At 54.8% G+C, this 26281-nt stretch overlaps 1 protein-coding gene and 1 long non-coding RNA gene across 8 annotated transcripts; one reads left to right on the forward strand and one right to left on the reverse strand.

Annotated features, from left to right (window-relative positions):
• Position 1: 1 nt before the first annotated feature.
• On the forward strand, positions 2 to 25285 carry FAM234A (family with sequence similarity 234 member A). Of its 6 annotated transcripts, none has more exons than XM_057315603.1 (13): positions 8 to 392; positions 1402 to 1531; positions 16850 to 17150; positions 19808 to 19924; positions 20214 to 20405; positions 21359 to 21489; positions 21872 to 22004; positions 22241 to 22373; positions 22640 to 22780; positions 23082 to 23157; positions 23379 to 23534; positions 23978 to 24080; positions 24172 to 25285. In XM_057315603.1, the coding sequence occupies exons 3-13, from the start codon at positions 16883 to 16885 to the stop codon at positions 24381 to 24383; spliced, it is 1662 nt and encodes a 553-aa protein (XP_057171586.1). In that variant the 5' UTR covers positions 8 to 392; positions 1402 to 1531; positions 16850 to 16882; the 3' UTR covers positions 24384 to 25285. The 6 variants fall into 6 exon arrangements, with proteins under 6 accessions (XP_026341210.1, XP_057171586.1, XP_026341209.1 ...); XM_057315604.1 differs by having other exon boundaries at positions 46 to 392; positions 22244 to 22373; XM_026485425.4 differs by lacking the exon at positions 1402 to 1531 and having other exon boundaries at positions 2 to 392; positions 22244 to 22373.
• Positions 3896 to 10441, reverse strand: LOC113245365 (uncharacterized). 2 transcript variants are annotated; one of them, XR_003312676.3, is made up of 3 exons: positions 8678 to 8856; positions 8325 to 8577; positions 3896 to 7772 (listed from the first exon to the last, which is right to left on the reverse strand). It is a non-coding gene; the product is annotated as an uncharacterized LOC113245365 (long non-coding RNA). The 2 variants fall into 2 exon arrangements; XR_008960555.1 differs by lacking the exon at positions 3896 to 7772 and having other exon boundaries at positions 7935 to 8577; positions 8678 to 10441.
• Positions 25286 to 26281: the final 996 nt, after the last annotated feature.

Below are 26281 nucleotides of genomic sequence, written 5' to 3' on the forward strand. Positions count from 1 at the left end.
AAGTGACGCTCGGGGGCGGGGCCGAGGAGCACGGCGCCAGGTGAGCGAGCGCGGCCTCGTCCTCCTCGCGCGTGCGCGCGGCGGGGCTCGCGCGGGCCCCACCTCTTTCGTCGCGATCGCTCCTCTCGGCCTGGGCGATCCGGCCGCGGGGAGGCTGCAGCCCAGCGAGACCCCGCCCACGGTGTCGCCCGCCTCGCTCGGCATCGGGTCCACGCGCGTCCGTGTGGGTGGAGAGGCTGCCGCAGAGCAGGGACCAGCCAGCTCCGCCGGCCCTCCAGCCCCAGCGGGCCAGCAAGTCCGATTCCGGAGGGGTCGGCTCCAGCCTCCGTTTCCCCAAAGACAGGACTGACTCCCAGTAGGAAGCTTCCCGCCCCACGTTGGCTGCACGGCTGGTAAGCCTACCTTTACGATTTGTGCTCTGGAGGGTGCCGCACGGGTTGCCGAGTGCGACGTGCAATGTAGGAGTACGAAAACAGAAGGTGCACGGGAATTCTCACCGAGTTCAGACACTGCCTCTGTCCTCTCACCGGGACGTTGACCTGGCAGAGTAACCTGAGGTCAGCTGACGTTTACGCGTGTATGTCGGAGATCACTCACAGACGTAGCCTGTCTTACTGGACAAGAGAGAGTTCGCAAGGGAAGAAGGCAAGGTCGCTCTCAGAGAGTCCTTGCTCCCCTGCGAGTTCACTGGCAGCGATCTGACTGAGAGTCTGACCTTGAGCAGACTGATAAGATATCAGAGAAGGCAATGCAATTACTTTCGGGTTCTCAGAACCCGTGTGATTTCAGCTAGGGAGGTCGTGTGATGTGCTCCTCTCCAGGTGCCGGCTGGTAATGCCTTTCTGGTGCCGCCGCCGGATTGCACCACTTCCCTGGTTGCAATTTCTCAGGGAGCATGCAGTTAGAGCAGTTTCGGTTAGCAAACACTGAGTGTCTGCTGGGTGCCACGCAAGGTTCTAGGGGCTGAGAGTACAGCACTCAACAGAACAGGATTCCTGTCCGCAAGGAGCTCCTTTTCTGTGGAAGGATACAGATAATAAGCAAAATATAGAGCATGGGGCGGGGGGCGCCTGGGTGGCTCAGTGTTAGGCATCTGCCTTCAGCTCTGGTCATGAACCTGGGGTCCTGGGATCGAGCCCTGCATCCGGCTCCTTGTTCAGCAGGGAGCCTGCTTCTCCCAGTCCAGCTCCCCCTGCTTGTGTTCCCTCTCTGTCAAATAAATAAATTAAATCTTTAAAATAGAGAGAGAGAGAGGGAGAGAGAAAGAGCACGCTAAAAACAAAGTATGGGGCAGGTAAGGGTGAGGCGGAAATGATCCGAGTGTCACGTAGACTTTCGTTAGCATATTTTAAACCAGCTCTCTGGACCTTATCGCACTGGTTGGAATGCTTTTGGCTACAGGTGTTGAGAATCCATTAACACCGGTTCAACCGATGGAGGGATTCTACTGGCTTTCATACGGGAAAGTTCAGAGGACCAAGAATAGGAGGGCCCAATAGAAGGGGACCTTACATGAGGTCATCAGAACATGGTAATGGTCGGGGGGGGGGGGGTCTTGTTGGTCCCCCATCCTTTCACATACCTTCTCTTTGCCCTGTTTCTCTGTTGGCTTTTTTCTCAGGTTCCTGCCTCCATGCTACCTACTTACTTAGTTACCTGCTTCTGCATAAAAGTCAACACAAAAATTAATGGATTGGAGCACCTGGGTGGCTCAGTCAGTAAAGCGACTGCCTTCAGCTCAGGTCATGACCCTGGGGTCCTGGGATCGAGTCCCACATGGGGCTCCTTGCTCAGCGGGAGCCTGCTTCTCCCTCTGCCTGCCGCTCCCCCTCCTTGTGCTCTCTTTCTCTGACAGATAAATAAAATCTTTTAAGAAAATTTCATGGATTAAAACATCCTACCTTTATTTTGTTATTTGTTTGGTTTTTTTAGAGGTGGAAAGGGGCAGAGAGAGAGAGAAAGAGTCCCAAGCAGGCTCTGTGCCCAGCAGGAGGCCTAATGCAGGGCTCGATCTCAGGATCCTGACATTATGACCTGAGCCTAAATCAAGCATTGGACGCGCTTAACGAGCCACCCAGGCCCCCCAAACATCCAACATTTATTATGTCCGTTTCTGTTCGTCAGGAATTCAGGAGGAGCTTAGTGAGGTGACTGTGGTTCAGAGACTCATCTGGTTGGAACCAAACATCGGCTGCGGCTGTGGTCATCTGAAGTCTGGACAGGACTGCCGGGTCTGATTCTAGGTGGCACGCTCACATGGCCAGAGACCGGAGGCCTCAGTTCCTTGCTGCCTGTTGGCAGGAGTCCTTATTTCCTTGCCTGGTGGGCCTTTCCACAGGGCTGTGCCCTCCCATGACGGTGGTCTTCCGTCAGAGTGAGTGGGCGGAGAGAGCGAGCGGGGAAGATGGAAGCCACGGTGCTTTTTGTGGCCTCGCTTAGGAATTCTGATTCTGTGACTTGTGCTGTATTCTATTTGTCAGCATTATTAAGTACAAAAGACTTCACCTTTGAAGGGAGGCACATCAGAGTTTGTGAACAAATTTTAAAACGGCATTCTACTTACCACTCCTGTGGGAAAAGGGTGCCTATTCCCTATAGTTCCGGGTGAATTCTGGGCCTAATATTCATCTGGGCTCTAATCAGTTAGCTGGACCTGGGTAAGGGGCCCTCCTCAAAGTGGGGGTGAGTCCCACCAGAACTACGTTGAGCATGTGGGAAAGTGGTTTTCCCCAAGGGAAATGAAGGTGCTGTTACTAGAGAGAATGGATGTCAGGTAGTCAAAGTGCCCCTTACAGGTGATTTATACCATTATTTAAAATTAGGTTTTAAGAGTTAGCTGCTTTTGCAAGCTGTAGATTTCAAAGCAATGCTTAATAAATCCATTAACAATTACTCTTCCAAGAAAAGAACGTGAGCAGAGCAGAGCACGGTGTGGACATTTGTTCAGACATGTGAATGTGTTTTATTTTACGCCAGGCACTGTGCTTGGTCCTGGAAAAACAAAGGCAATTAAAACAAGTGTAGGCCCTCAGTCCCCTTGCATTCTGGGGGTAGGTCCCACTGGTGGCTTTATGAGGACTGATGAGTGTGAGCACGGAGGTCACGTAGAGCGCAGTTTGAAGGCACATGGGGTTACTAGAGGAAGAAGGGCAGAGGAGCAGTGTGCACAGATCCGCATGTGACTGGGGAGCAGAGACTGGATGTAGGGTTTGGAGAGATGTAACACTAGCAGTGGGGGACTGAAGAGGGGCCTGAGCTTTGTTCTGAAGTCCTAAGGAGTCGTTCAGGAGTTCTAAGCAGGGGAATGACATTTTCAGGAGGTATTTTAGAAAGATGTCTCTTGGGGCGCCTGGGTGGCACAGCGGTTAAGCGTCTGCCTTCGGCTCAGGGCGTGATCCCAGCGTTACGGGATCGAGCCCCACATCAGGCTCCTCCGCTATGAGCCTGCTTCTTCCTCTCCCACTCCCCCTGCTTGTGTTCCCTCTCTCGCTGACTGTCTCTATCTCTGTCGAATAAATAAATAAAATCTTTAAAAAAAAAAAAAAGATTTAAAAAAAAAAAAAAAGAAAGAAAGATGTCTCTTGCAGCATCGAGGAAAGAAAGCTGGAGAGGGCTCCAGAAACCGAGGTGAGACGTTGTAGGAACAGCACCTGGAGCAGCGGCTATTGGGGGTGGAGCTCAACCGCAGAGGGACAGACCTTGGAGTCCGTAGGGTTTGCTGGATGTTTCAACACTTACTCTAATCGCACTCAAAACTGGTCTTTATAAACTTTATGAATTCTGTTCCCACTTTTTCTTTATAAAATTTATAATGGAGCTTAGCTTGTTTGGATGAGATGTCCAAAAAAAAAAAAAAAAAAGAAGAGTGCTGATTCCTAGGTGAAGAGCAGCAGAGAAAGCCACGGGTCCAGCCACAGCGCTCTCGAGTGTAGTCGTGAAAGACTGGAGGTGGGGTGTAGGGGACAAGCGCTCAATCGGCCGTGTGTTGGTGGTTGTTGACCCTGGTTGGTGGGCAGCAAAGCAAGGTAAGCTCCCAAGGAGGGAGGGGATCTGAGAGGGTTGCCCTACTTTTAGGAATATTTAAACATTTACATGACAAAAGGTTTTAAAAAATAAATAATGATAAAAAGTAAGTAAATTAAAGACCTACTGGTCTTACAGAATTGGTCAGAAGTGATGGAGTAAGAGTTATGCTTTCTCTTTTTAAGGGCTTTTGCTTCCCCCCACATCCCCTTCCCTTACTGTAAGGACAAGAAATAACACTGGTGTAGCAGTCAAAGGGAATGAAATCTGCCTTAGAATTCAGGGAAAAGGCTGCTCCATGCTGTTTTCTGGACAAACTGTAACAGTTATTCTGTGTAATAGTTACCCGTCCGGAGTGCAGCTAGATGTTGGGAGGGACCGTCCACCACTCCCGTCATGCAGTCGCATAAGGGGAGCAACCTGTGTGCCCAGGATCGTGGGCGCTGACCGTGTACCTTTATGCAGGAACCGTGACCTTCCCATTTGTTCTTGTTTGGAAGACGATGAAGGGCCCGTTCTTTGTCTTTAGATGATTTTCTTGGGGAAGAGAGGAATAGTTATTCGTCTGTGAACAGCAGAACACTAAGCTGTCATTGTCTGGCTTCTGCTTTGCTCAGCCAGAGATTCAGCGCGGCCTACTTGGGTATCGTGGGTGCCTCTGAGACACCTGCCGTTGAGGGGCTGTCAGAATACCGGGGCTGCTCGTGGCCTCCTCAGGTAGGAGACAGTCATGAACTGCTAGTATGCAGAGCAACCAGCTGCAGGGACAAGCAGCTGACACCGCTGCTGTACAGGGTTAGTGATCCCAGACCCTGAGGTCTGTGCAGAGATGGCCCCGGAGCATAGAGGACAGTGGGGCATGCTCTGAAAGTTCCCTCAGAAGAATGCTGTCAAGTTCAAATTCTAAAAGTTAGCAGGGGATTTCTTCATAAAGTACCCTGCAATGGTCTTTTCAGAAAAAAAGAAAAAAGATCAAATTTTAGTTTGAAAAATTAGACCCCCTACTTACTTGTATAATGTCTGTAAAATTGCCAGTGACTTGTCCTGCCAGTTTTCTTTCTGCTCTTGCCAGAATTTGTATACTTTCTTCACCCATTAGCAATTAGAGTGAGACTTTTCTAATTTCCATTTTCTATTCTCTCTGACTCAGCAAACTGTTGTAGAGAAAGAGCCTTTGGCGGAACAGCGGACACGGGGACACTCTCGCCCCCTTGAAATGTCGATCATCTGCCTGGGCTGTTGTTCGATTTTACCCTAACCCACCACTGGGGTTTCCACCGTGGACGCGACAGCCTGCCTTCCAGGGAGGACAGGTGTGGCAGCTGCGGTGGCCTCGAGCAGACACACCCAGACACACCCGAGGTCACGGGGAGCCGGGAGAGCAACCGGGGCCATGCCCACGGGCGGGCAATGTGCTCCTGTGTCTCCAGGTGGCCTTAGGGTCACATCTTTTCATGCATTTTCTTTCTCCTCTGTCACATTTCTCTTCGTTTCTTTGCTTTTTATTTGACATTAAGTCAAAAAGTGGACTTTTAGGGGCGCCTGGGTAGCACAGTCGTTAAGCGTCTGTCTTCGGCTCAGGGCGTGATCCCGGCGTTCTGGGATCGAGCCCCACATCAGGCTCCTCCGCTGGGAGCCTGCTTCTTCCTCTCCCACTCCCCCTGCTTGTGTTCCCTCTCTTGCTGGCTGTCTGTCTGTCAAATAAATAAATAAAATCTTTAAAAAAAAAAAAAGTGGACTTTTAGTTTTAACATTGATAACTCAGAATTGACAGGAGAAAATCCCAGTCAGTGACTGTCTTGGAATCCCATGAGTCAGTGCCTGTCTGTCCTTGAGACCACCAGCTTGTTAGAACTGACCCAAAAGGATGTTGGATGCCAGCCTCTTCACCTCAAGGCCTTTTTCATGTGTTATCTTCTCTTCATCCTTTACAGATAGAACAGCTTTGATGTTTGATAAAAAGCTCTCAATTCCATTTTGGTAGCTGGAAGGTGTTCATTTAATTTCGTGCACACAAAGCAGCATTGTTCTCCTTTTGGACGCACTGACTCTGTGTCAACGCATGTTGCCAGTCCCCTAGGACTCCTCTCCTGCTTCTCACATTCAGTGTCGCCGACACAGAGGGGAGCATCGTGTCCCCAGGTGGGGCTCGCAGAAGCCTCTCTTACCTGGCTGTGCGTATTTGAAGCCCACAGGCCTGTGGCTCTGGGTCTTTCCTGTGCTAGCAAATGACGACTAATACCTAAACCCCCTTGAAGTCAGGGATGTGGTTTGTTCCAGGTGTGTGGTTTGCAGGTGTTTCACTGTGCTGTTAGAGGCAGAACACCTTTTACGCTTCTCTTTTTCCCTCTCTATGGGGAATTTAACAACAGAAGTTACAATTTGAAACAAAGGGGGGAAAAAACCAACAGTTCCTAGACGGTACAAAGTTAGTTTGGGGAGAGATCTTGGGCGCTCTACTTTTCAGCTTCTTGGCAGATGGGGTTGGCACTTGGCGCCGCTTCTCCTACCTGGGTTGTGAGCCCCAGACTCTTAGCCGGGAGGGAAGAGGTTTGTCCCTCAGGGGGCAGTCCCCGTGCTGTCCTCGGCGCTGCAGCGTGGACGGCAGGCCTACCCAGCGCTGCCTCCGGATGGTCTGAGCCGCCTCTGCCCACCTGCTCCTGAGCACAGGCCGCACAGAGCGCGTGCCCTGGGGAGTCTGGGAGCTCCTCCGCCACCAGCCGGGGATGATTTTGTGTCCTTGTCCCAGACTCCCCACAAGATCACTGTGTTCACCCGCGGTTTCGCTGCCAGGTGGCAGAGGGCTGAAAGCACTTCGCAGCGTGAGAAGTGTTCGGGTGTGTCGTAAGCTGACGCTGAAAAGGCCGGGTGGGGAGTCCGGTCGGGGTAGACTTCACCTGGAAAGACGTCCTTTGTGTTCTTTCCTTGGAAACTTTTTTTGCAGCAGAAAGAGCCCCGAGAAACCCAGGTCAGTCATGGGAGGGTGAAGTACTGGCTCTGGGCGCCCACTCCTAGGTCCTGTGAGGTTAATGACAGGACTGAGGAAACTTCTGGTGACTGGCTTGTTTGGGCTTCTGTTTTTGTTTTTGAGATTTTATTTACTAGACAGAGTGAGAGAGCTCAAGCCAGGGGGAGGAGAGCGGCAGTGGGAGAGGGAGAGGCAGAGTACCCGCCCAGCAGGGAGCCCGATGAGGACTCGATCCCAGGACCCCGAGGTCACGACCTGAGCTGAAGGCCCACGCTTCACAGACGGAGCCACCCAGGCGCCCTGGGGTTCTGTTTTTTAAGACAAAGCCTGGGCTGTGGAGCTGTCAGCCTTCCACAGCTGTGGTTTCGGGGGTGGCTGGGATCAGAGTTCCCGGAGAGAGTGTTAACCTGGGCCGCGGAGAGGGCGTCTCTGGTCAGTTTGATCTCGAGCGCACACACCTTTTCCAAGCCCTGGGGCAGGGAGTAGAGGCTGTTCCGCAGAGAAAACTCCCATCCCTTTGGGCATTTACATTAGCGGCGTCCTTGGACTTACTTCCGTGACCCTGAGTGAACCCTGGCGTTGGCTTTGCGCTCTGGGTGTTTTGTTGCGCTGTCCTTACTGCGAGTGTCTTTCTTTTCCACAGCGGGAAGGGAAGTGATGGCGAGGCGTGGTTTTCAGAAAGCTGGGCATTATTTTGAAATGGAGAATTGTAGGCTGTCGGGGTTTGGCTGTTCTTCCAGATGCCTTCAAGTTACCACAGAACTCCATTGTTGTTGATATTCTGCCAAAAACAAACAGAACAAAGCACACAGAGTCCCTGCCTTCGGAACAAAAGAGCTTCCAACTAAGGTAGGGGGAGGCGGCCCGGGCTGCCCGGGGAAGCTAGTTCTTCCTCTCCGCCTGTGTGAAGCTCCGAGCCCCACCCTCTTGCCAAAGGTTTTCCTTTTTTCTTTTTTTAACTGTTTATTTTGAACTAATTATAGACTCTCGGGATGTTACAGAAACTGTGTGGAGCTGTCCTCGTGCCGTACAGTGTCTTACATAACTGCACGCGTTATCAGAAGCAGGAAATTGACCTTGGCACAGGCCGCCGGCCAGGCTGCGGGCATACTCTCCCATCTCTCCAGTTACCGCGTGCACTCCTGTGTGTGTGGGTCTCGTTGGGTGAGATTTTATCACGGGGGTGGGGGGGGCATCCGTGCAGCCAGCGGTGCCATCACAGATATCAGGTACAGAACTGTCAGGACAAAGGACTCCCAGGCCGCGGCTTCCTCCTTGCTCCCCATCCCTTACTGCCCCCCAGTTCCTGCACCCGCCCTGCCTGTGTGCTCACCCCAGAGCCCCAGCTCGGCTCGCCATTCTAGAGAGCGCTGCTGGGTGTGACGTGCTGTCCGCTCCGAGGGAGTCAATGGTGGGGTCACCTCTCTCCGTATGTCCGCCTCCGTTTGTTCTGACGAAAGGACAGTTGTATTACCAGGTTGGGTTTTCTCTTAAAGAATGGAAACTCTGGAGGAGGTTCACAGTGTCTTTTATCTGTTTGTTATTATGAAGTATCTTTCATTTCACTGGGACAAAGTCTTGGAACTCTATTAATGATTAAACAAAAGAAGAAGAAAGCAATTGTTAAGAGTAATTGGAGTGAGCGGGTGATTCATTCAGAAACACTCAGAGACAGCTTGCGCTTACAGCGATGGGGGCCAGAGCTGGAAGTCGGTGTGTGGGTTCCGCCGCTAGTCCTCAGGCATCCAGGTCGCAGCGTCCTGGGTCCTGTCAGTGCGCATGAACCCCTCCCAGAGGGGCGCAGATCTCCCCGTGGCCGCCGTAGCTGCTCCCGGCGCTTCCACTGGCCCTGGTCCTACGCCTCCCCTCCCATACGAAGCCTTCTGAATGCTCAAAGCTGTTACAAAGAAGAATTTAATATCCTACTTTTCAGAATTGTTTACTATTGGCCCCAATATAAAAATACACCTGTGAGGTCAGACTTCGCCCAAGGTGAGGACTGTGGCCTTTGGCGTTGCTCACAGGGTAACACAATGTCTCCAGGAAACTAGGTGGCTCAACCCACAGGACTGGGAAGCCCAGATGTTAACATTTGCACGTTATTTCTCTACGTTTAAAAGGAGTTATTCCTTCGGGGTAGTGTTTGCTCTCTTTTTCCGTAGGACTTTGTTCGGGCTGTCTCCTGCCATCTCCAGACTTCTCCAGAGCACAGGGTGAAGGTGTGGGGGAGGGAGGGGTACCAGCCGCACCTGGAAAGCCCCACCTGAGAATACAGGGTTGTGGGAGAGCTGACAGTTTGAGGGGTGCCCAGCCTGACTTTGGAGGAGCACCCTGTGAGAGGCCGTGGGAGGCAAGGCAGTGTCCAGAGGCCTGGGAGCCTCGCCCCAGGGGTTTTACTCCCATGGCCACGGTCTTGCTGTGGTCTTGACCACCTAGCGTCTCTGGATGTCCACCCATGTCCTGAGTGTAGTTCACTAGTCTTCCCATCAGTCAGGATACTGTCCAATCTCTTTCCAACAAAATCCCTTTCTACCTAATTTTGCCAAGATCTCTTGGGCAAGCAAGAACTGTGCAGACGGAGAGGCTAGGTAGGTAATATGGCCAAGGTGCTCCAGATAGGGGGTGAACCTCCAGGCCCCGCCACTCCCCTGAACTGTGCCCTTCTTCATGACTTCGATTAGGTGGGAAATCAGTGTTCCTAAATTGTGACGTCCCCACCCCACCCCACCCCAAATAGCCAGAAATGTTGACTGGCTTTGGGTCCTATTCGGTTAGAAAAATCAGAAAAGTTTTCATAAATAAGATGCATTTGGGACGCCTGGGGGCTCAGCTGTTAAGCGTCTGGCTTTGGCTCAGGTCATGATCCCAGGGTCCCGGGATCGAGTCCCACATCGGGCTCCCTGCTCAGCAGAGAGTCTGCTTCTCCTTCTCCCTCTGCCTGCCGCTCCCCGTGCTTGTGTTCTCTCTCTGTCAAATAAATAAAATCTTTATTAAAAAAAAAAAGGTCCATTTGCTGTGGGCCTTAAGAGACGGATGGGATTTGAAAGGGAAGGATGTTCTGGGCAGACTTACCAACGGGAAAGCGTTGGGGTTAGGCTTTTCAGGGCCTGTCCAGTCATGTGAGCAGCACTGTAAGCGTACCAGGTGAAAATCACCTGGTGCTCTTTATACACTTGGTTGCCGCGCACAGAATCTGGATCGGGGTGGTTCTGGGAGAGCAGATCTCAGTTAGGACGGGGCAACAACGGAGGTGCGCCAGCGTCTCTGCTCCACCACCGGCCGTCCCTCCAGACTTCACTCATGTACGGCTCGGGACTTTGACCATATTTGCAGAATACCTTAAAATTTCACTGGGATGCCTGGGGGGCTCAGTTGGTAAAAACGTCTGCCATCGGCTCGGGTCATAATCCTGGGATCGAGTCCCACAAAGGGCCCCTTGCTCAGTGGGGAGCCTGCTTCTCCCTCTGCCTGCCGCTCCCCCTGCTTGTGCTCTCTCGCTCTGTCAACTAAATAAATAAAATCTTCTTAAAAAATCATTTCATTTAGTACTTTTCTTTCATCAACTCCTATTTTTTATTTATTTGAGAGGGAGAACGTGCACAGGGGGGTGGGGGAGAGGCACAGGGAACAGGGGAGCGAATTTTTTTTTTTAAGATTGATTGATTTATTTTGAGAGCAAGAGCAGGTGCACATGAGCAGGGGAGGAGCGGGGGAGAGAGAGTCCCAAGCACATGCCGCTCCCCACACAGAGCCTGACGTGGGGCTCGAGCCCAGGACCCTGAGATCATGACCTGAACTGACATCAAGAGTTGGCCGCTCAACCGACTGAGTGCCCCAGGCGCCCCTCATTTCTTCTATTTAAATGCACCTTGAAAGAACACACTGGAGCAGCCAGGGACAGAAATGGAGGACACAGCACAGCTGGAGTTTGGCCAGAGCCCCACGTCGGAGCCCCTGTCCCCACGGCCTGGGCTGGCATCTCACAGGTGCTGCTTCTGCTCCAGGAAACTGCAGTAATGGCTGAAGAGACCCCCAGTTTGGTAGAAGACAGAAACTTACAGGTTCAGGAGGCTGAGAACCATTCCAGTGACAGCAGATTTCTTGCTGGAAACCGGGAAGACCGGAGGACGTGCTAAGAACCTGCTCGAACCCGGGATCCTACACCTGGAGTTACTCTGCAGGAATGATGGGAAACATAGACATTATCACGTGAAGGAAAACGGATGTGTTGCCCTAGACCTAGTCTAGAAGAATAACCGAAACACATTCTTGAAACAGAAAGGAAATGGTAGAAGAAGGGATCTTGGAATGTCAGGAAGAAAAATAGAAAAAGTGAAACTATGAGTAAATACAGTAGACTTTCCTTCTCCTGAGTGTTGAGTCACGGCTGGTGGTTGAAGCAGGACGTGTACGTTGATATGGTTCTCAGTGTCAGTAGAGGAAAGAGCTGTCCAGGGGCAGGCGGACGGGCTAAGGGATGCAAGGTTTCTGCCCTCCATCTGAGCCAGCAAAATGCTGACACCAGTCACTGTGATAAGTTAGGTGTATCTAACGTGAAACCCATAGCAGCCGACCAAAAACCTGTGCAAAACGCTATAGCCAAATCCAACTAGAATTCTAAGTAACACCAGGTAGCCATAGGAAGTCAGGAAAGAGAAAACCAAGACACAAAAAACAGGGAACCAGCAAAATGAAAAGGCAAATTGAAGGCCTAGCATAGCAATAATTTCCTTAAAAGTAAATGGTCTGAAAATAAAACGCAGATTGGCAGAGTGGATTTATAGAAAAAAATGACCCATATGCTGTCTAAAAGAAACCTACTTCAAATATAATGATTCATGGGACGCCCAGTGGGCTCAGAAGAGCGTGCGACTCTTGATCTCAGGGTCATGAGCTCGAGCCCCGTGTTGTGTGTGGAGATGACTTAGATAAAAATGCTTTATATCTATTTAATGATGCAGATGGATTGAAAGTAAAAGGATGGACAAAGATAAACCATGCAAACTTCAATCAAAAGAAGACTGACTGTGAATCTCGGATAGAGCAGACCTCAGAGCAAGAAGAGAACTAGGGACAGGGTGGAACACTGTGTGAAGATAAAAGGGTCCAACAACTCGAGATACGTATGCAACAAACAACAGAGCTGTGTTTTCTTTAAAAACTAGACGTGTGATTGCCATACAGTTCAGCAGCTGCACTGATGGGCGTTGATCCCAGGGAAGTGAAAATGTACGTCCATACAAAAATCTGCATGTGAATTTTCGCAATGAGTTTCTTTAAGACTTTTTGTTCTAAGTAATCCTCTGCACCCAGCTTTGGGCTTGAACTCATGACCCCAAGATGAAGAACTGCACAGTCTACCAACTGAGCAAGACAGGCGCCCCCACAGTGACTGTATTTAAAACAGCCACGGATTGGTAACAACCCGCTGTCCTTCAGCGTGTGAGGGGTTAAACAAACCTTGGTCCCTCCATGCTGGGAAGGACTGCTCAGTCACAGAAAGTAACAGAGACAACAGGGATAATGGACCCCAGGGTCAATTTCAAAGTTCCTGCACTGTGGTTCTATCTACATAACGTTCTCAAAATGACAGAATGTTAGAAATGGAGATTTGTGATTGCCAGGGGTTAGAGATGCTGGGGAGGAGTTGCTCTAAGGAGAGAGCACCGGGAGCGGTTCTGTGTGTTGGCACACGCACGTCCACACACCTGCTAAAATGGCACGGAGCTGGGTGCATACAGTCCACCTGTGTTGCTTTTGGAGGGTGATACCGTGCTGTGGTTGTACTGTGACCACAGGGGAAACCGGTGGAGGGCAAGCCCAGATCTCCCAGTGTGATCTCTGCAACTTCCTATGTATCGGTACTTTGAAAATAAACAGCAAAGAAAACTCTATCAGTGATCAGATGTCTGAGACCATAATCCCTTACCCATAAATGGAAAGACATCTGTGATCCAACAGGGGCGCCTGGGTGGCTCAGTCGATTAAGCTTCTGACTCTTGGTTTCAGCTCAGGTCGTGATCTCAGGGTCCTGGGATCGCATGGGGCTCCATGCTCCGTGCAGAGTCAGCTTGAGATTCTCTTTCTCCCCCTCTGCCTCCGCTCTGTGCGTGTGCGTGCGCACTTTTCCCCTCTCTCTCTCTCAAATAAATAAATACGTCTTTAAAATAGATACACGTAACTACTGAAATGAACTATGTTCATCGTGTACCGCCATCTTGTAAACCGCCAGTGGTAGAGGAACGGCTCCGTGAGGCACCGGTATAGAGGCTGTTCCCTTGGGGTGGGAGGTCGCAAGACTCACTGGAAGGCTTTCAGGGAATCTTCATGCGAAGAGCTATGCCGCTTAGAGAAGTTCCGGTTCTCAGCATGTCAAACACAGACCCTTGGCCCCTTGGGCAGCTCTAGACACGAAGCAGGTCCTTTAACAGGAAAGAGGAGGCGAATGAGGGGAGTGCGATCTCCTAGTTTCTGGAGAAAGCAGAAGCCCGTGGTGGTGATGAAGAGGAAGACCCTGCAGAAAGGAGAGACAGAGGGAGGCACACGGAGCCCGGCGCTCTGCAGTCGCGGCCTCCACCCTTCCCAGCAGCTGCACAAGTCACGCGAGAGACCCACAGCTGGACCAAGGAAATCACGTCTCGTTGACGAGTCTGCGGAAAGCCACAAAGCGGGAGGTAGAGCTCGCTCCCAAACCCAGCTTCAAAACCTACTCCCGTTTTCACTTGGACCATCTGGACAGATATTTAGGGTTCTTTTGTTTTGGTGCTAATAATCCTTCTCTTTTTTTAAGCCAGCAAATTGGTTTTATTTTTGTCTTTGACAATATGCACGACACTGGGATTGTATTACTTCGCTTGACGTCCTTAAGTAGGCGTAGAAATGTTTACACTGAAGAAAAGTCACACATTAAAGGAGTCCTCTGTAAACAGAACCCCTTCTCCGTATGTTTCCCCACTTTGTTTCGTACATAAATAGCACTTTGCAAAGTTATAAATAAAACTATCAGCTCTTAGGGCCCCAAGGTACAAACAGGCTCTAGAGTGTGACAGGGTGTTCTTTTAGGGTTCTGTGACTCACACGTGCACTTACCTCAGTCAGATGACTTACAATCAATCACAAGCAGTTATTGAACCAGTTCTGCCAGTGACAGACCTTTCCGTGCCCTTGATTAAAGATGCCATGTGTTTTGGGGCTCTGGGGGGCTCAGTTGTTAAATGTCTGCCTTCAGCTCAGGGCATGATCCCAGACTCCTGGGATCGAGCCCCGCACCGGGCTCCCTGATCCACTGGCAGCCTGCTTCTCCCTCTCCCACTCCCCCTGCTTGTGTTCCCGCTCTCGCTGTCTCGCTCTGTCAAAGAAATAAATAAATTTGTTTATTTATTTTAGAGAGAAAGAGAGAGTGCGGGCGCGTGTCCAAGAGGTGGCAGTGGGAAGGAAGGGAGAATCTCGAGCAGAGTCCCTGCTGAGCAAGGAGCCCCATGTGGGGCTCAATCCCACGACCTGAGCTGAAACCAAGAGTGGGACCCCAAATGAGCAAGCCACCCAGGCGCCCATTAAGATAGAGCTTTTAAAACCAAGAATGTCAGCATTCCGATTTCTCACTCAGTTTTCTTTCCTTTTCTGAAGGCAAGTGTGTGTTCTAAATATGTCACCCATCCTCTCCTTGGGGACAGTGTGTCTCCGTAAGCAGCTTTCCTGAGATCGAGCCTGACCCCAGGTTCTGCTGCGGCTCTTTCCCTAGTTACCCTGCCCGTCACGCCTACTCCACCTCCCCACCTCAGGTCAGGTGCTTGGGTTTAATGAGGTCCCTGGTCATGAGTCATTGTTTGATTCTCCTGTGTCCAGCTCATTACCGTGGACGGGCACGCCTTTTCTGACTTCCGAGACCTGGGCACTCATGTGTCAGCACGAAGGAGAATGCACACAGAATCGTTTGGGTTTCTTTCTAAATTGTGGTAAAACACACCTAACAGTTATGAGTGACATGAGTCCATTCACAGTGCCACCATTGTCATCACCCCCAAACCCCGGCAGCCACCAGGGCCCCCGGCTGTGGACTTGCCTGTGGCGATGGAGTCTTTCCATCCGGGTGCCTCACGAAGCATGGCCGTTCCAAGGTTCATCCCTGCCGTAGCAGGTGTCCTGCTTCCTGCCTTTTGGGGGCTGAGTACTGTCCCCTCGTGTGGATCTGCTACATTGTGGTTTCCGTCTGTTGAGAGAGGTTTGGGTTGTCACAAATCGTGAAGCCACGCACGATTGTTTCCAGGCTGTTGTGTGAGTCTGTGTTCAGCTCTCTCGGATACACAGCTAGACGTGGAATCGCTGATCACAGGTAACACTCTAACCCTGTCCCAGTGATATTCCCACCCAGCAGCACACAGTGAGGTCCCAGTTGCTCCACATTCTTGCCTACACGCGTCATCTTTCACTTTGTGTTTTTAATTAAGGCTACTCTAATGGATGCATACACACACAGGTTTTGACGGTGCAGAGGGGGAGGCAGAGAGAGAATCCCACGCAGGCCCCCTGCCCAGCGCAGAGCCCCAGACGACCCTGAGATCGTGACCTGAGCCAAAACCAAGAGTCAGATGCTCAACTGACTGAGTCACCCGGGAGGCTACTACAATTAAAATAATTGAATAATTAGAGAAAAATAGTTACAGTCAGAAGGTAAAAAGTTTATAGAAAAAAAATAGCAGTCTCCTGTCTCCTGTCTCCTAAGGAGTGTCTTCCTTAACCTGTCCTTAGAGGGACCACTCTGGGCCACTTCCTCTGGTTTTCACCCATCTGTCTCTGGCAGGTCCTTGTTCTCCGTCTGAGTCAGCACCTGTTGACTCTCTTTTTGGGTAGCCAAGTAGGTAGCCACTCGGACACACGTAGCCCCTTCCATTCTCTCGCCATAATTTGTGTTCATTAGGACACTAGCTTGGCTGTTTAAAAAGAACTGGATGACAGATATCTTGCCTCACACCAGCTGGACGATCCTGTCTGTCTCAGATGATAAAGAACCCAGGTGTGGATGGAGGTTCCAGCGGCCAGGGACCCAGGCACTCTCCGTCCTGGGGCCTGGCCATCTTCAGAAGCGTTCCCTGCCTCGTTTTACAAGGTGGTGCCTCCGGCTCGGCTCAGCCCACTCACCATGTGCGGCCAGCAGGAGGCAGGGCTCCCGGCCGCACTGGCCCGGGAACCCGTCCCCACGCTGTCCCTTCCTCCTCCACCAATGGCCATGGTGCTGGACGGCCAGAGCGCCTTGTCTCATTGTCGTGACGGTCCGCTAGCGTGTGTGAGCCTCCTGTGTGTCCGGTGCTGTCACAGTGCTCTGTGCGAACTGACAAATTCAGTCCTTCCGTCGGCCTTCTAACATAGATCCTGATTTCCCTTCACAAGTCAGGAAGTGGGGCACGGTCAAGCCCAGCGGTTTGCCTCCATTCACACAGTGAGCGTGCTTGGCACACCCGAACCCACCTTCAGTTCTGACACTTTTCACCAGGGCCCCCCCGTGGGGGGTGTTGGTTTCACCCTTCCCGTCTGTGCCTCTCACTGGCGGAAGGTGGGTCAGGCGTGCCCAGTCTGTGCCCGCGGGGCTTGGTTAATGTTTAATGCATGGCTTTATTATCTGCCGCGGGCCCTAGCACTCCGGCGGCTCGTACCGGCCTCAGCAGGCCGGAGACACCGGGTGTTCAGGGTGGACGTACCCCCTGCCTGCTCCGCACAAGCAGTTTGCCAGTAAAACAAAGAGCTTCTTGGGCTGGTGGTCGCAGTCACGGCTGCACCCAGGCTGGGAGTCTGAGCCCGGCACAGCCCTGGAAGGCTGTCGGGGGCGGCAGCCGTGTGACTGTCCCTGTTTTGTTGACGCAGTGACCAGGAGCGGAGCTCTGCGATGTGCACGTGATGATGGACAGCAAGGACCTAGAAGCCGAAATCCACCCCTTGAAAAATGAAGACAAGAAACTGCAGGAGAATCCGGGAAACCCCACAAAAACGGAGGACAGCTTGAAAGGCGCGCCGTGGCAGCCCCGCCTCTCCCGATGCCGCACAGTGGCATTTTTTCTTTCGCTCTTTGTCTGCCTCTTTGTGGTGTTTGTGGTTTCCTTCATCATCCCGTGTCCGGACCGGCCTGTGTCCCAGGGGGTGTGGAGGACCGACTACAGTGCAGCAGGTGTGCCCCCAACCCTGTCCCTGGGGTGGGGGCGGCATCGTGTCCCCGAGTCTGGGGTCCCGTAAGTCCCCTAAGTGACTGCCGATGACACGTCCAGGGTCTTGGGACTTCGGAAGCTGCTGACAGCCTCTCCGGGGAAAATCGGGAGCATGGTGGCCTGCTCTCCCGTTGTGGGAAGGGTGGGTTGTGCCGATAGAGGAAAGGGGCCCATTTGGTTATGTTTTGGAATTAAAAAAATGAATAAAACAGAGCACCTGGAAGAAGAGTTAGAGAGAAGGCTGTGGTGAGCTGTGAAAACGGTAGGTTTCCTAGTCTGGTTTCCTCAAGGGCTCTGCTGACATTCCCGTTGGCTGAGCAGGACTTCAGCAAACCCGTTCTCCCTCGTGAAATCAGCGGCCTGGAATCCTGGCCTTTCTTTCCTGGCATGGGAGCGCCTCGGGTGAGCGCGGGTGGCCGTGAACGCCGACGGCCTGGGAATGGTGCTTTGACACCCATGTGGGCGTCTCGTGCAGTGAAGGGGTTTCTTGTTCAAGCCTCACCGTCCATTTTTATTCAGAATTTGATGCTTGAGAGAGAGGAGTAATGTATGTTTCTGTGTTTATTTTTTGCAGCTTTTATTGAAGTGTAATCTGGATGTCAAAACATTCGCTTGTTTTAAGTGTACGATTCGATGATTTTCAGTCCATTTATGCACCTGTTAGCCCAGACCAGTTTTAGAAGATGCCCAGCGTCCCAACCCCCAGCCCACACAGCCACCAGCTGCTTTCTGCCTCCAGGCTTGCCTCCTGTGGACACATCTAAGGGAAATGATGTGACGTGGCTCTTTGAGTCCGGCTTCTCTCACTGAGACAAGTCTGTTGGTGACAGCGTGTCCCCTGGTACTTTCTGGGGCTGAACAGGCTTCCTCCCTGTGGTTTGTGCAGCCTCAGGCTGCCGGGGTGATCTGGGGACTTAGGACAAAGAGCTTTTACCGTCTCACTTTCCGGATATCTGCGTCCCCTTTTTGGCCACTCCTCCTACCTGCTGTCTGCTCCGCCCGTATCCCAGCCTGTGTCTGGCTTCAGGGCTGGCCGTCCCTGTTGGCCTGGGAGGTCTCCGTAGCTGGACATCTGGCTGTAGATCGCATCATCCCCCTCTCGAGGGGAAGCTGCTGGTCTTTGCACTGACCACCAGCTGGCGTCCAGCTGTGGAGGGCGAGAACGGCAGGAGCCTTAAGATGTTGGACGCTGACCGTCCCCGACCCACAACCTGGTTTTTCTCAAGAAGCACTTCTCGATTTGTGGTACACCTTGTGTCCGTTTCCAGAGTCCTGATAGGGCTGCTTTTGACGGTTCTGTCTCATTATATTGCCGTTTCAAGGGAGAGGGTTTGCCACGCTCTTGCCTCCGTGATTCTGGAAGTCCTGAGTCTGGGATTTGGTTTGTTTTTTTAAATCGTAGTGAAATAGGCATCATGTACCTTTAAAGAGCATAACTCATTGTCATCGGCACATTGACAGCACTGTGTAACCGTCATGGCTGTCTCTGGTAATCCTCTTAACAGAAACTGTACCGAGTAAACGCCACTGCTCTCTCCCTCCTCCTGTTCTCCCTGCGTCTCTGAGTCGGCCTGTTCCGGGGGCCTCCGCAGGAGGGAATCACGTAAGACTCGCCCTTTTGTGTCCCGCTGGTTTCACCGCGTGTAGCGCCCTCAGGTGCTCAACGGGGTCCGGGTCCCTTCTTCCGGTGGTTCTGGGTAAGAGCGTGAGGTAGCGTCCTTACCGTTCGGATCTGCATTTCCTGACGCCTGGTGCGCCTCTTTTCATGTGCGTGTCTGTTCATCTGTCGTCTCAGGAGAAACGCGTCTCCCAGTCCTTGGCCCGTTTCTGCCGCGGGTCGTCTTTGTGGTGGACTGGTAGCGGTTCTCTCCCTGGACAGCAGTCCCTTGTCAGATACGATCGCAGACATTCTCTCCCACTCTTGCCAGTGCCCTTTGATGCACAAATGCTTTACGTCTTCATGGACCCCAGGAGGTCAGTTCTTCCTTTTGTTGAATTGCCTTTGGTGTCACATTCAAGAAATCGTTACCTAATCCAGCCTTACGAAGATTTTTCTCTGTATTTTATTCCAGGAAGCTCCTAAGTTTAGGTCTTTGATCCATTTTGAATTCGTTTTTGTTTGGTTTGGTTTTGTAAAGATTTTACTTATTTGTTTTAGAGGTAGAGGAGGAGCAGAGGGAGAGGGGCAAGCGGACTCCGTGCTGAGCAGAGCACAGAGCCCCACGCGGGGCTCGATCTTACAACCCTGAGATCACGACCTGAGCAGAAATCAAGAGTCGGACGCGTCACTGACTGGGCCACCCAGACGCCCCTCAGTTCGTTTTTGTATATGGTGTAAGCCCAGCTTCACTTTTGGGTGTTTGGGTTTAACACTCGGGGCTTATCATTTGAGTCCTTGAATGAAAGGGAGAAGTAGACCCTTACGAGTGTGGAAGTGCAGACGCCTGGACCCCAGACGGTAGGGGGTTCCTTCCTGAGCGCACCGCTGCTCTGGGCGTGGCCTCGCGCCGGTGGGTGCCAACCGGCGCTGAACCTCGGGCACAGTAGATCGTGTCAGGCGTGGCCTGGCCTTTAAGCCGGGCGTGTCCCGAGGAGTACAGTCTGCCATGTTCCTTTCCAGTCACCTATGACTTTCTGGCTACGGAAGACATAAACAGGGACAGGATCCAAGATGTTCTCTTTCTTTATAAAAATACCAACGGCAGCAACAATTTCAACCTATCCTGCACCGACGAAGGTAATTTTGCTTTTACCTGAAAAAGGAGGAACTTCTGTGGGTGGAGGGACCCTCTCCTTATGCCGTCTGTGGGGGAAGCAGTTGGTGGAATTTCGGGAAACTGGCACGTTGCCCTTCCTTCCCAGGAGGACTAGAAAGAGACGGGGGGCAGGCCATGGTCCCAGCACCCTGGCCCCCACGCAGCTCCTGACCCCGTGGGGCCAGCAGTAGGGTCCAGGGCTGGGCCCGGGAACAGGGTGTGGGGAAGAGGGGCTGCCGTGCCCCCCAGAGCTGGGTCTCTCCCCTCCAGGCTTCTCCTCCCCCTGCACCTTTGTGGCGGCCCTGTCAGGGGCCAACGGCAGCGTGCTCTGGGAGAGGCCTGCAGCCCAGGACGGGGCGCTTGTGCAGTGCTCCGTCCCACAGCTGCAGGGCCGCAGGACTTCCTCTGCCTGCGTCCTCATGGGCAGACCTGGCTCTTTCGTCGCCGTAGACCTGTTTACAGGTAGGCAGTTCCCCATGAGGGGTCCCACACAGGGAGGCTCTGAGGGGGTTCAGCCTGTGTTCTCAGGACCAGCGGACCAGATGGGGAAGAAGGTTCCGGGGGTGGGGCACCACCTCCTAGCAGTCCCACTGCACCCTGTCCTGTCGCCTCCCAGCTCCGCTGTGCTCGTGGGGCCAGCAGAGACGGGGGGCTCCGTAGCAGCGGCCTTTTGCAGCATCCGGGCCAGTGTCTGGTTGAACGCACGGGGGAAGGTTGGGCTCTGGGTGCACGGGTGCTCGTCTCTGGGCCTTTGTGTAGCAGGCCGTGGCAGCCCCCAGACCTCTCCAGGGGCGTAAGGAACCCTGTGCTTTGATGCTAGGTGTGGTGAGTCTTAGCATCTCCCTTACCAGTCGTGCTCTTAAGGACGCAGAGAAAAATAAAGAGCAGACTGAAAATATTTTAAGAAGTGAAGAATAAGTCTTAAAAAGGGTGTGGACAAGATTGTACCTGGGTAAGAAAGAAGCTGTGACATCAGGGCCGCTGTTCCGCGGGTCCAGCCGTAAGCGCGTACCTTCCATCTCCACCTGTGTGCAGGACTCAGTCAGGGCTTCCTGGGGCGAGGGTCCACCTGCGACTCCAGCAACGGTCAGGGGTGCAGAGGGCTTGGCAAGTGTCCAGGTCAGGCCCTGTCCATCCAGGTGGGAGGGTTAGTGTTGGCCCTAAGATGTTCTAGAGCCAAAAATGAGAAGACACAGGGGAAGCAGACAGGAAGGCGGAGCTTTGTGGTTCCAGTGGCGACGCATCTGACGCTCTGGTGTGACGACCTCGACTGCCCAGGGGTGCGCCCGCTGCCCTGGCCTCTGGCCTCCTGCTGGCGGGCATTTCCGTTTCTCAGTGTGGGCTCTGCACCGTTGCCAGCCCGCGGCGGAAGGGAACCTGGAGCCAGTGCTTGGTGACGTTGTGCTTGGTTTTAGGGGAGACCCTGTGGAGCCACCCCAGCAGCTTTGGAAGGAACGCTTCCATCCTGAGCTCTTTACTCCAACTTCCCGATGTCGATGCCGACGGGGCCCCAGACCTGCTGGTTCTCACCCAGGAGGAAAAGGAGGTACTGCCCCCCTTCCCGGGTCACGCTGGCCCATCGCTATGAGGCCTCTTCTCTGCCCCTCATCCACTTTCACTTCCTGGGCACAACTTGGGCCTGAGCATTTGTCGGGGGACGTGTGCAGGGCCCCCAGTTGCTGGCACCCGCTCACCAGCACGCTGGGGCAGCTCTGCTCCTGGGTGGCTCTGGGCCTCCCCAAGAACGGCAGAGTGCGCGCTTGGCCGTGGGTGCCGCTGCGGCATGGAGAGCGGGGGCCCCGTAGGTGCCGTGGGGCTGCGCGCGTCTCCAGGACGGTGTGCAGACGCCTGACACCACACACTTAACTCAGAGTGGTCTTCCCTCAAACCAGGAGGGTTCTGACCCCCTTCTCTTCTCCGTGTTCCAGGTTGGCGGCTACATCTACTCGGGCAGCACGGGGCACCAGATTGGCCACCGAGGCAGCCTTGGTGTGGGCGGGACCGCTGGCTCCCTCCTCCACGTCACCCGGGCGGGTGCTCACTACATCCTCTTCCCTTGCGGTATGTGGTGCCTGCCGTTCCCAGGACTGTCCGTCTCCTGGAAGCCGTGCACCTGCGAGAAGGCAGAGGGAGGAACCGGGGACCGTAGGCAGGACACGAGTTTGTCACTGACAGGCTCAGGAGGCCAGAGGGTATCAGCCCCCGAGGCTCAGGGAGGGCACCGTGTGTCCTGGAAGCAGGGCCAGGGGTGGCGTGCTCCCGGCCAGCAGCGTCTTGAGGCCCTCCTGTGCTTCCAGCAGCAGGCTCCCTCTGCGGCTGCTCTGTGAAGGGTCTCCACGAGAAGGCGACCGGGAGCGGGAGCCCGCTGAAGAGAGACCCGCTCTGGGAGGGCATGCTCAACGCCACCGCCCCCGGGCCGCTGTGGCGCAGGTAGGTCTGGACAGGGGATTGCACGGGTGGCCGCGGGCCGATGGGCGTGGCCCTGCCTGCTGTCCTGGGCTCAGACGTGGGGAGCAGGCGTACAGCAGCTGAGATAAACTCAGTGCAGGGCCCAGTGACAGGGGGTTCCCCTTCATCTCTGCACACAGCCAGTGTCTTGTCTTACCCTAAATGGAGAGGCAGGGAACACGGGGCAAACTGCTCAGCCCGGCAGGAGGTCCGTGCCCCCGTCATGTCCCTCTGCTCTGTCCCCTTAGCCCTGGAGCCATCCACTACCTGATGAACGTTCCCGGGAAAGCTGGTGAGGACCTGCTGCTCGTGAGTTCAGAGGCCTGCGTGCTGGTGGGTGGCCAGGACCTGGTACCCAGGTGGACTTTCAGCGCAGCCCAGGTCTCGAGGTACGTCTTTCTCCAGGAACTGGGCAGCGGTTGCAAGCTGGGCACCGCAGCCTGTCTCCTGGCAGCCCTGGGATGAGGCCTGAGGTGGGTGGGGGGTGTCTGAGTGCTTCAGCCAAGGGCCTCCTGCCTGTCCCCTGGTGCTGCCCTGCACCAGAGGGGCCGGTGAAACCCCCTCCACCCTGGCCTCGGCTTCCCGTCCAGGCCCCGTCCGGGTGCAGCCAAGGGGGACGGGGTGGTGTGCCTGTTCCCAGGCATCTCCTCACAGAGGCCCCGTGTGAACTGTCCTGCCCTGTCCTTGCAGAAAACCCATCCTCGGCCACTACAAACCTGACACCTTGGCTGTGGTCATTGAAAACGGAACCGGCGTTGACAGACAGGTTGGCTCATCCTCTCTGGCCCCCCCGTTGTTCGTAGCTGAGGGACAGTAGTCGGAACAGCAGACGGGGCCGCACTGGGAGGCTGAGGGAGCACAAGAGGGGCCTTGGCGAGACATCCTGGTTGCCTTTGGGGCGCAGCTCCCATAGGGCTGGCCTGGCTGGGGCCCCTGGGTCTGTGCAGGCCCCACCTGTGACGCCCCATGCTGTCTCCTCCGTCCCAGATCCTGTTCCTGGACCTCAGCACCGGAGCTCTCCTGTGGAACCAGGCTCTCCCAGGCCTCCCCGGGGATCCACCGTCCGCCAGCCTGCCAACCGCAGACCACCGCTCAGCCTTCTTCTTCTGGGGCCTCCACGAGCTGATGGGCACCAACCAGACAGTACGGGCAGGGCATGGACTAAGGGGGCAGCCCGTGCCAGGGCCAGAGACCAGAGGCCAGCTTAGGTCCGGCCTCAAGGCACCTGGGAGCTGACTGGGTGACTGGGTGTGCATACATCGAAGCCGTGGACCACTAGGGAGGTGGGGGCTGAGGCCTGCCTTGCGGCAGCTGATAGGGATCTGGAAAGGAAGGGGGGTGTACGTGGGGCGAGCCAGGCACAGAGTTCCAGCTGGAGAATGCACGCCTCGAGGGTCAGGGTCAGGTTGGGGGAGAGGAGTAGAAGGGGTTGCACCGTTGAGGACCCTGTGGACACAGCTCCGGGTAGGGCCGCTCTGCGAGTGTGCTGAGAGGGCGAGCGTTCAGCGGGACACCGGCGCCCCGGATCCAGACGTGGTGTCGGCCGAGCCCCGTCAGCCCCATGCGCACTGTGCTTCTTGCTGTAGGAGCCCAGGGACGCCCAGCATAGCCTGTACATGTTTCACCCCACCCTGCCTGGCGTCCTGCTGGAGCTGGCTAACATCTCTGCCAACATCGTCGCCTTCCAAGGTGAGTGCGGCCCCCCGAGGGCTGGGGCTCTGCCTGCTGTCCGTCCGCTCTGGCTGGTCCGGAGCGCCCTGACGACCCATGTCTCCCATAGCGGTCCTGTTCGAGCCAAGCCGCCATGCCGCCTGCGTCCTCCTGACGGGCCCGACTAGCCCAGACACGCCTGGCATGGTCTCTGTGGCCAAGCACAAGGTGCGGGACCTCGTCCCGAGCAGTAGGGTGGTTCGCCTGGCCGAGGGCGGGCCCGACAGTGACCAGGCTGTCCGGGACCGGTTCTCCCGCCTGCGGTACCGGAGTGAGGCCTAGCGGCGTGGTGGGCAGGGCATGTGGGACAGGCTTCAGCTGCTGAGATTTAACACTGTGGGAAATCGGTCTTTCACTGGGTTTGCACTGACTCCCCTACTCCCGATCCCATCTTATGCAGGGACATGTGCGGGTGAGGGGATGCCCAGGCCTCTCCCCTCTCCTACACAGCACGTCCCCCCAGGTCCTCACTCTGCCCCACTGGGGTCACACCCAAGGCCACTTGCCTTCACGTGGTCTCCCTGGGCCACCTCGGGCAGAGCTGGGCCCTACAGCACTACCCTCACTCGTCCACACCTGGCGGGAGGCACCATGGCTTTGGGAAGAGAGCCCCATCCTGAAAGTCCCCTCCCACGTCCCTGTCTGCACCTGCCCTTGTCTGCACATCCCCCGGGGCCTGGGAGGGTGGTTGGCCTGGGGTGACCTTAAGGCACCAGCTGGGCCCTTGAGACAGTTCCAGCTCCTGGCCTTTCCCAGAGCAAGGAGGGGAAGACTGTGGCCTGGTTAGCGGAAACTTGCCCTGGGGTTCCCCTTTGACGGGCCCATGAGGAACAGGGCTGCCGTGGAGCTGTGAGGCCGTCCTGCTGCTCGTGGACGACCCGTGCTGTCTGCGTGTGCTGTGAACGTCCTGAGGCACTGGCCAGAGGGCGCACATCGGGGTCCGTCTGCACCCCTCAGTACGCACTGGAGCTGCTTCTCCCTCGGTGCCCCCACACCCCTGGCTGGTGCCTGACCTCCTCCTGGTGCTCAGATGCCCCCAGCAGTCGGTGTCACCTGACGCAGGACTCACCTTTGTGCCTTGCCGTGCCCCAGGCCTGCTGTGGTGCTCTGTGTGGCTCGCCGTGCCCTGACGACCCCAGGGACCGCAGGAAGAAGCCAGAATAAATGGTTTGCACTGTCCAAAAGGGCACGTGTGTGCCTCATATCTGCTCCAAAGGGGCAAAGTGGATTTGGTGCTGACCAGGCTGCTGGAAGAGCTGGGGGACCCTCTAGCAGAGTCTCAGAGTGCCCCCCCCCCGCCCAATCAGAAATGGGGCCCCGAGGACTTCTCTGCAAGGCCTCTAAGTGCAGCTCAGGTTTGAAGATCCCTCCCTGGTCACCCTGGCTCAAGTCAGGAGCCCAGCCTGTAGACGTGGGTATGCTCCCATCAGGACAGGCAGGGGGTCCCTGAGCACCCCTGTGTCCTCCAAGGGCAGCTGCCCAGGCCGCAGGAGCCTGGGGGAGACGGAGCTTTGGGACCAGAGTGAAGAGGGCGGTCCTTTAGAGAATCCTGCCTGAACGCCCACTGTGCATCTAGGTATGAAAAGCCTCGTTTCCCAGCTGCGGGGGTGGGGGGGGGGCTGCCAAGGAGCAAGACCGCTGTCGCTGTGAAAAGCTGCTGCCCAGCCCACAAAGGCCTCAGGAACAACAGGGCTGCAGAGACAAGTCCACAAATGAAAACCACTGGGCGGGGGCAGGGCTAGGGGCTGCAACAGTGCCCCTCAGCCTCCCAGGGCCCACACCAGCACGCGGAGTCACCTGCTCGGGAGGGACCACCCTGCAGGTCCCGAGACTGGGCAGGAGCTAGAGGCGGGGCCCAGGAGATGCCCGCACTGGTGGGCATCCTGCACCCTGGACGTGTAAGGAAAGCAGCCATGCCACAGTCCCTCGGGCTCTGACCCATGCCAGGCTCCCTGTGACTCGGCCTTAGGGTGCAGCTGGCCAGGAGATGCTGGACTGAACCCCAAGCGCCTCCTCTCGCCCCATGACCTCCCGGGACTCAGTTTCCTGACTCCCGGAGCACCCAGGAACCCTTGCCCTGCCAGAGCACAGACGGCATTCCCCACCCTCTCCTCCCAAGACCACCGAGTCTGCAGTCTGAGTCCAGCTGGAAAGCTGAGTCCCTCCTCTGCTATGGACCC

This window comes from Ursus arctos, unplaced genomic scaffold, assembly GCF_023065955.2.
Source record: "Ursus arctos isolate Adak ecotype North America unplaced genomic scaffold, UrsArc2.0 scaffold_2, whole genome shotgun sequence".
Taxonomy (NCBI): domain Eukaryota; kingdom Metazoa; phylum Chordata; class Mammalia; order Carnivora; family Ursidae; genus Ursus; species Ursus arctos.

Bases quoted from the DNA above. Each gene is read 5' to 3' on its own strand.
- FAM234A (XM_057315603.1), top strand. From the start codon at position 16,883: ATGATGGACAGCAAGGACCTAGAAGCCGAAATCCACCCCTTGAAAAAT. The intron at 21,490-21,871 runs GTACTGCCCCCC...TCCGTGTTCCAG, and splicing joins TCACCCAGGAGGAAAAGGAG to GTTGGCGGCTACATCTACTC. The intron at 24,081-24,171 runs GTGAGTGCGGCC...TGTCTCCCATAG, and splicing joins CAACATCGTCGCCTTCCAAG to CGGTCCTGTTCGAGCCAAGC.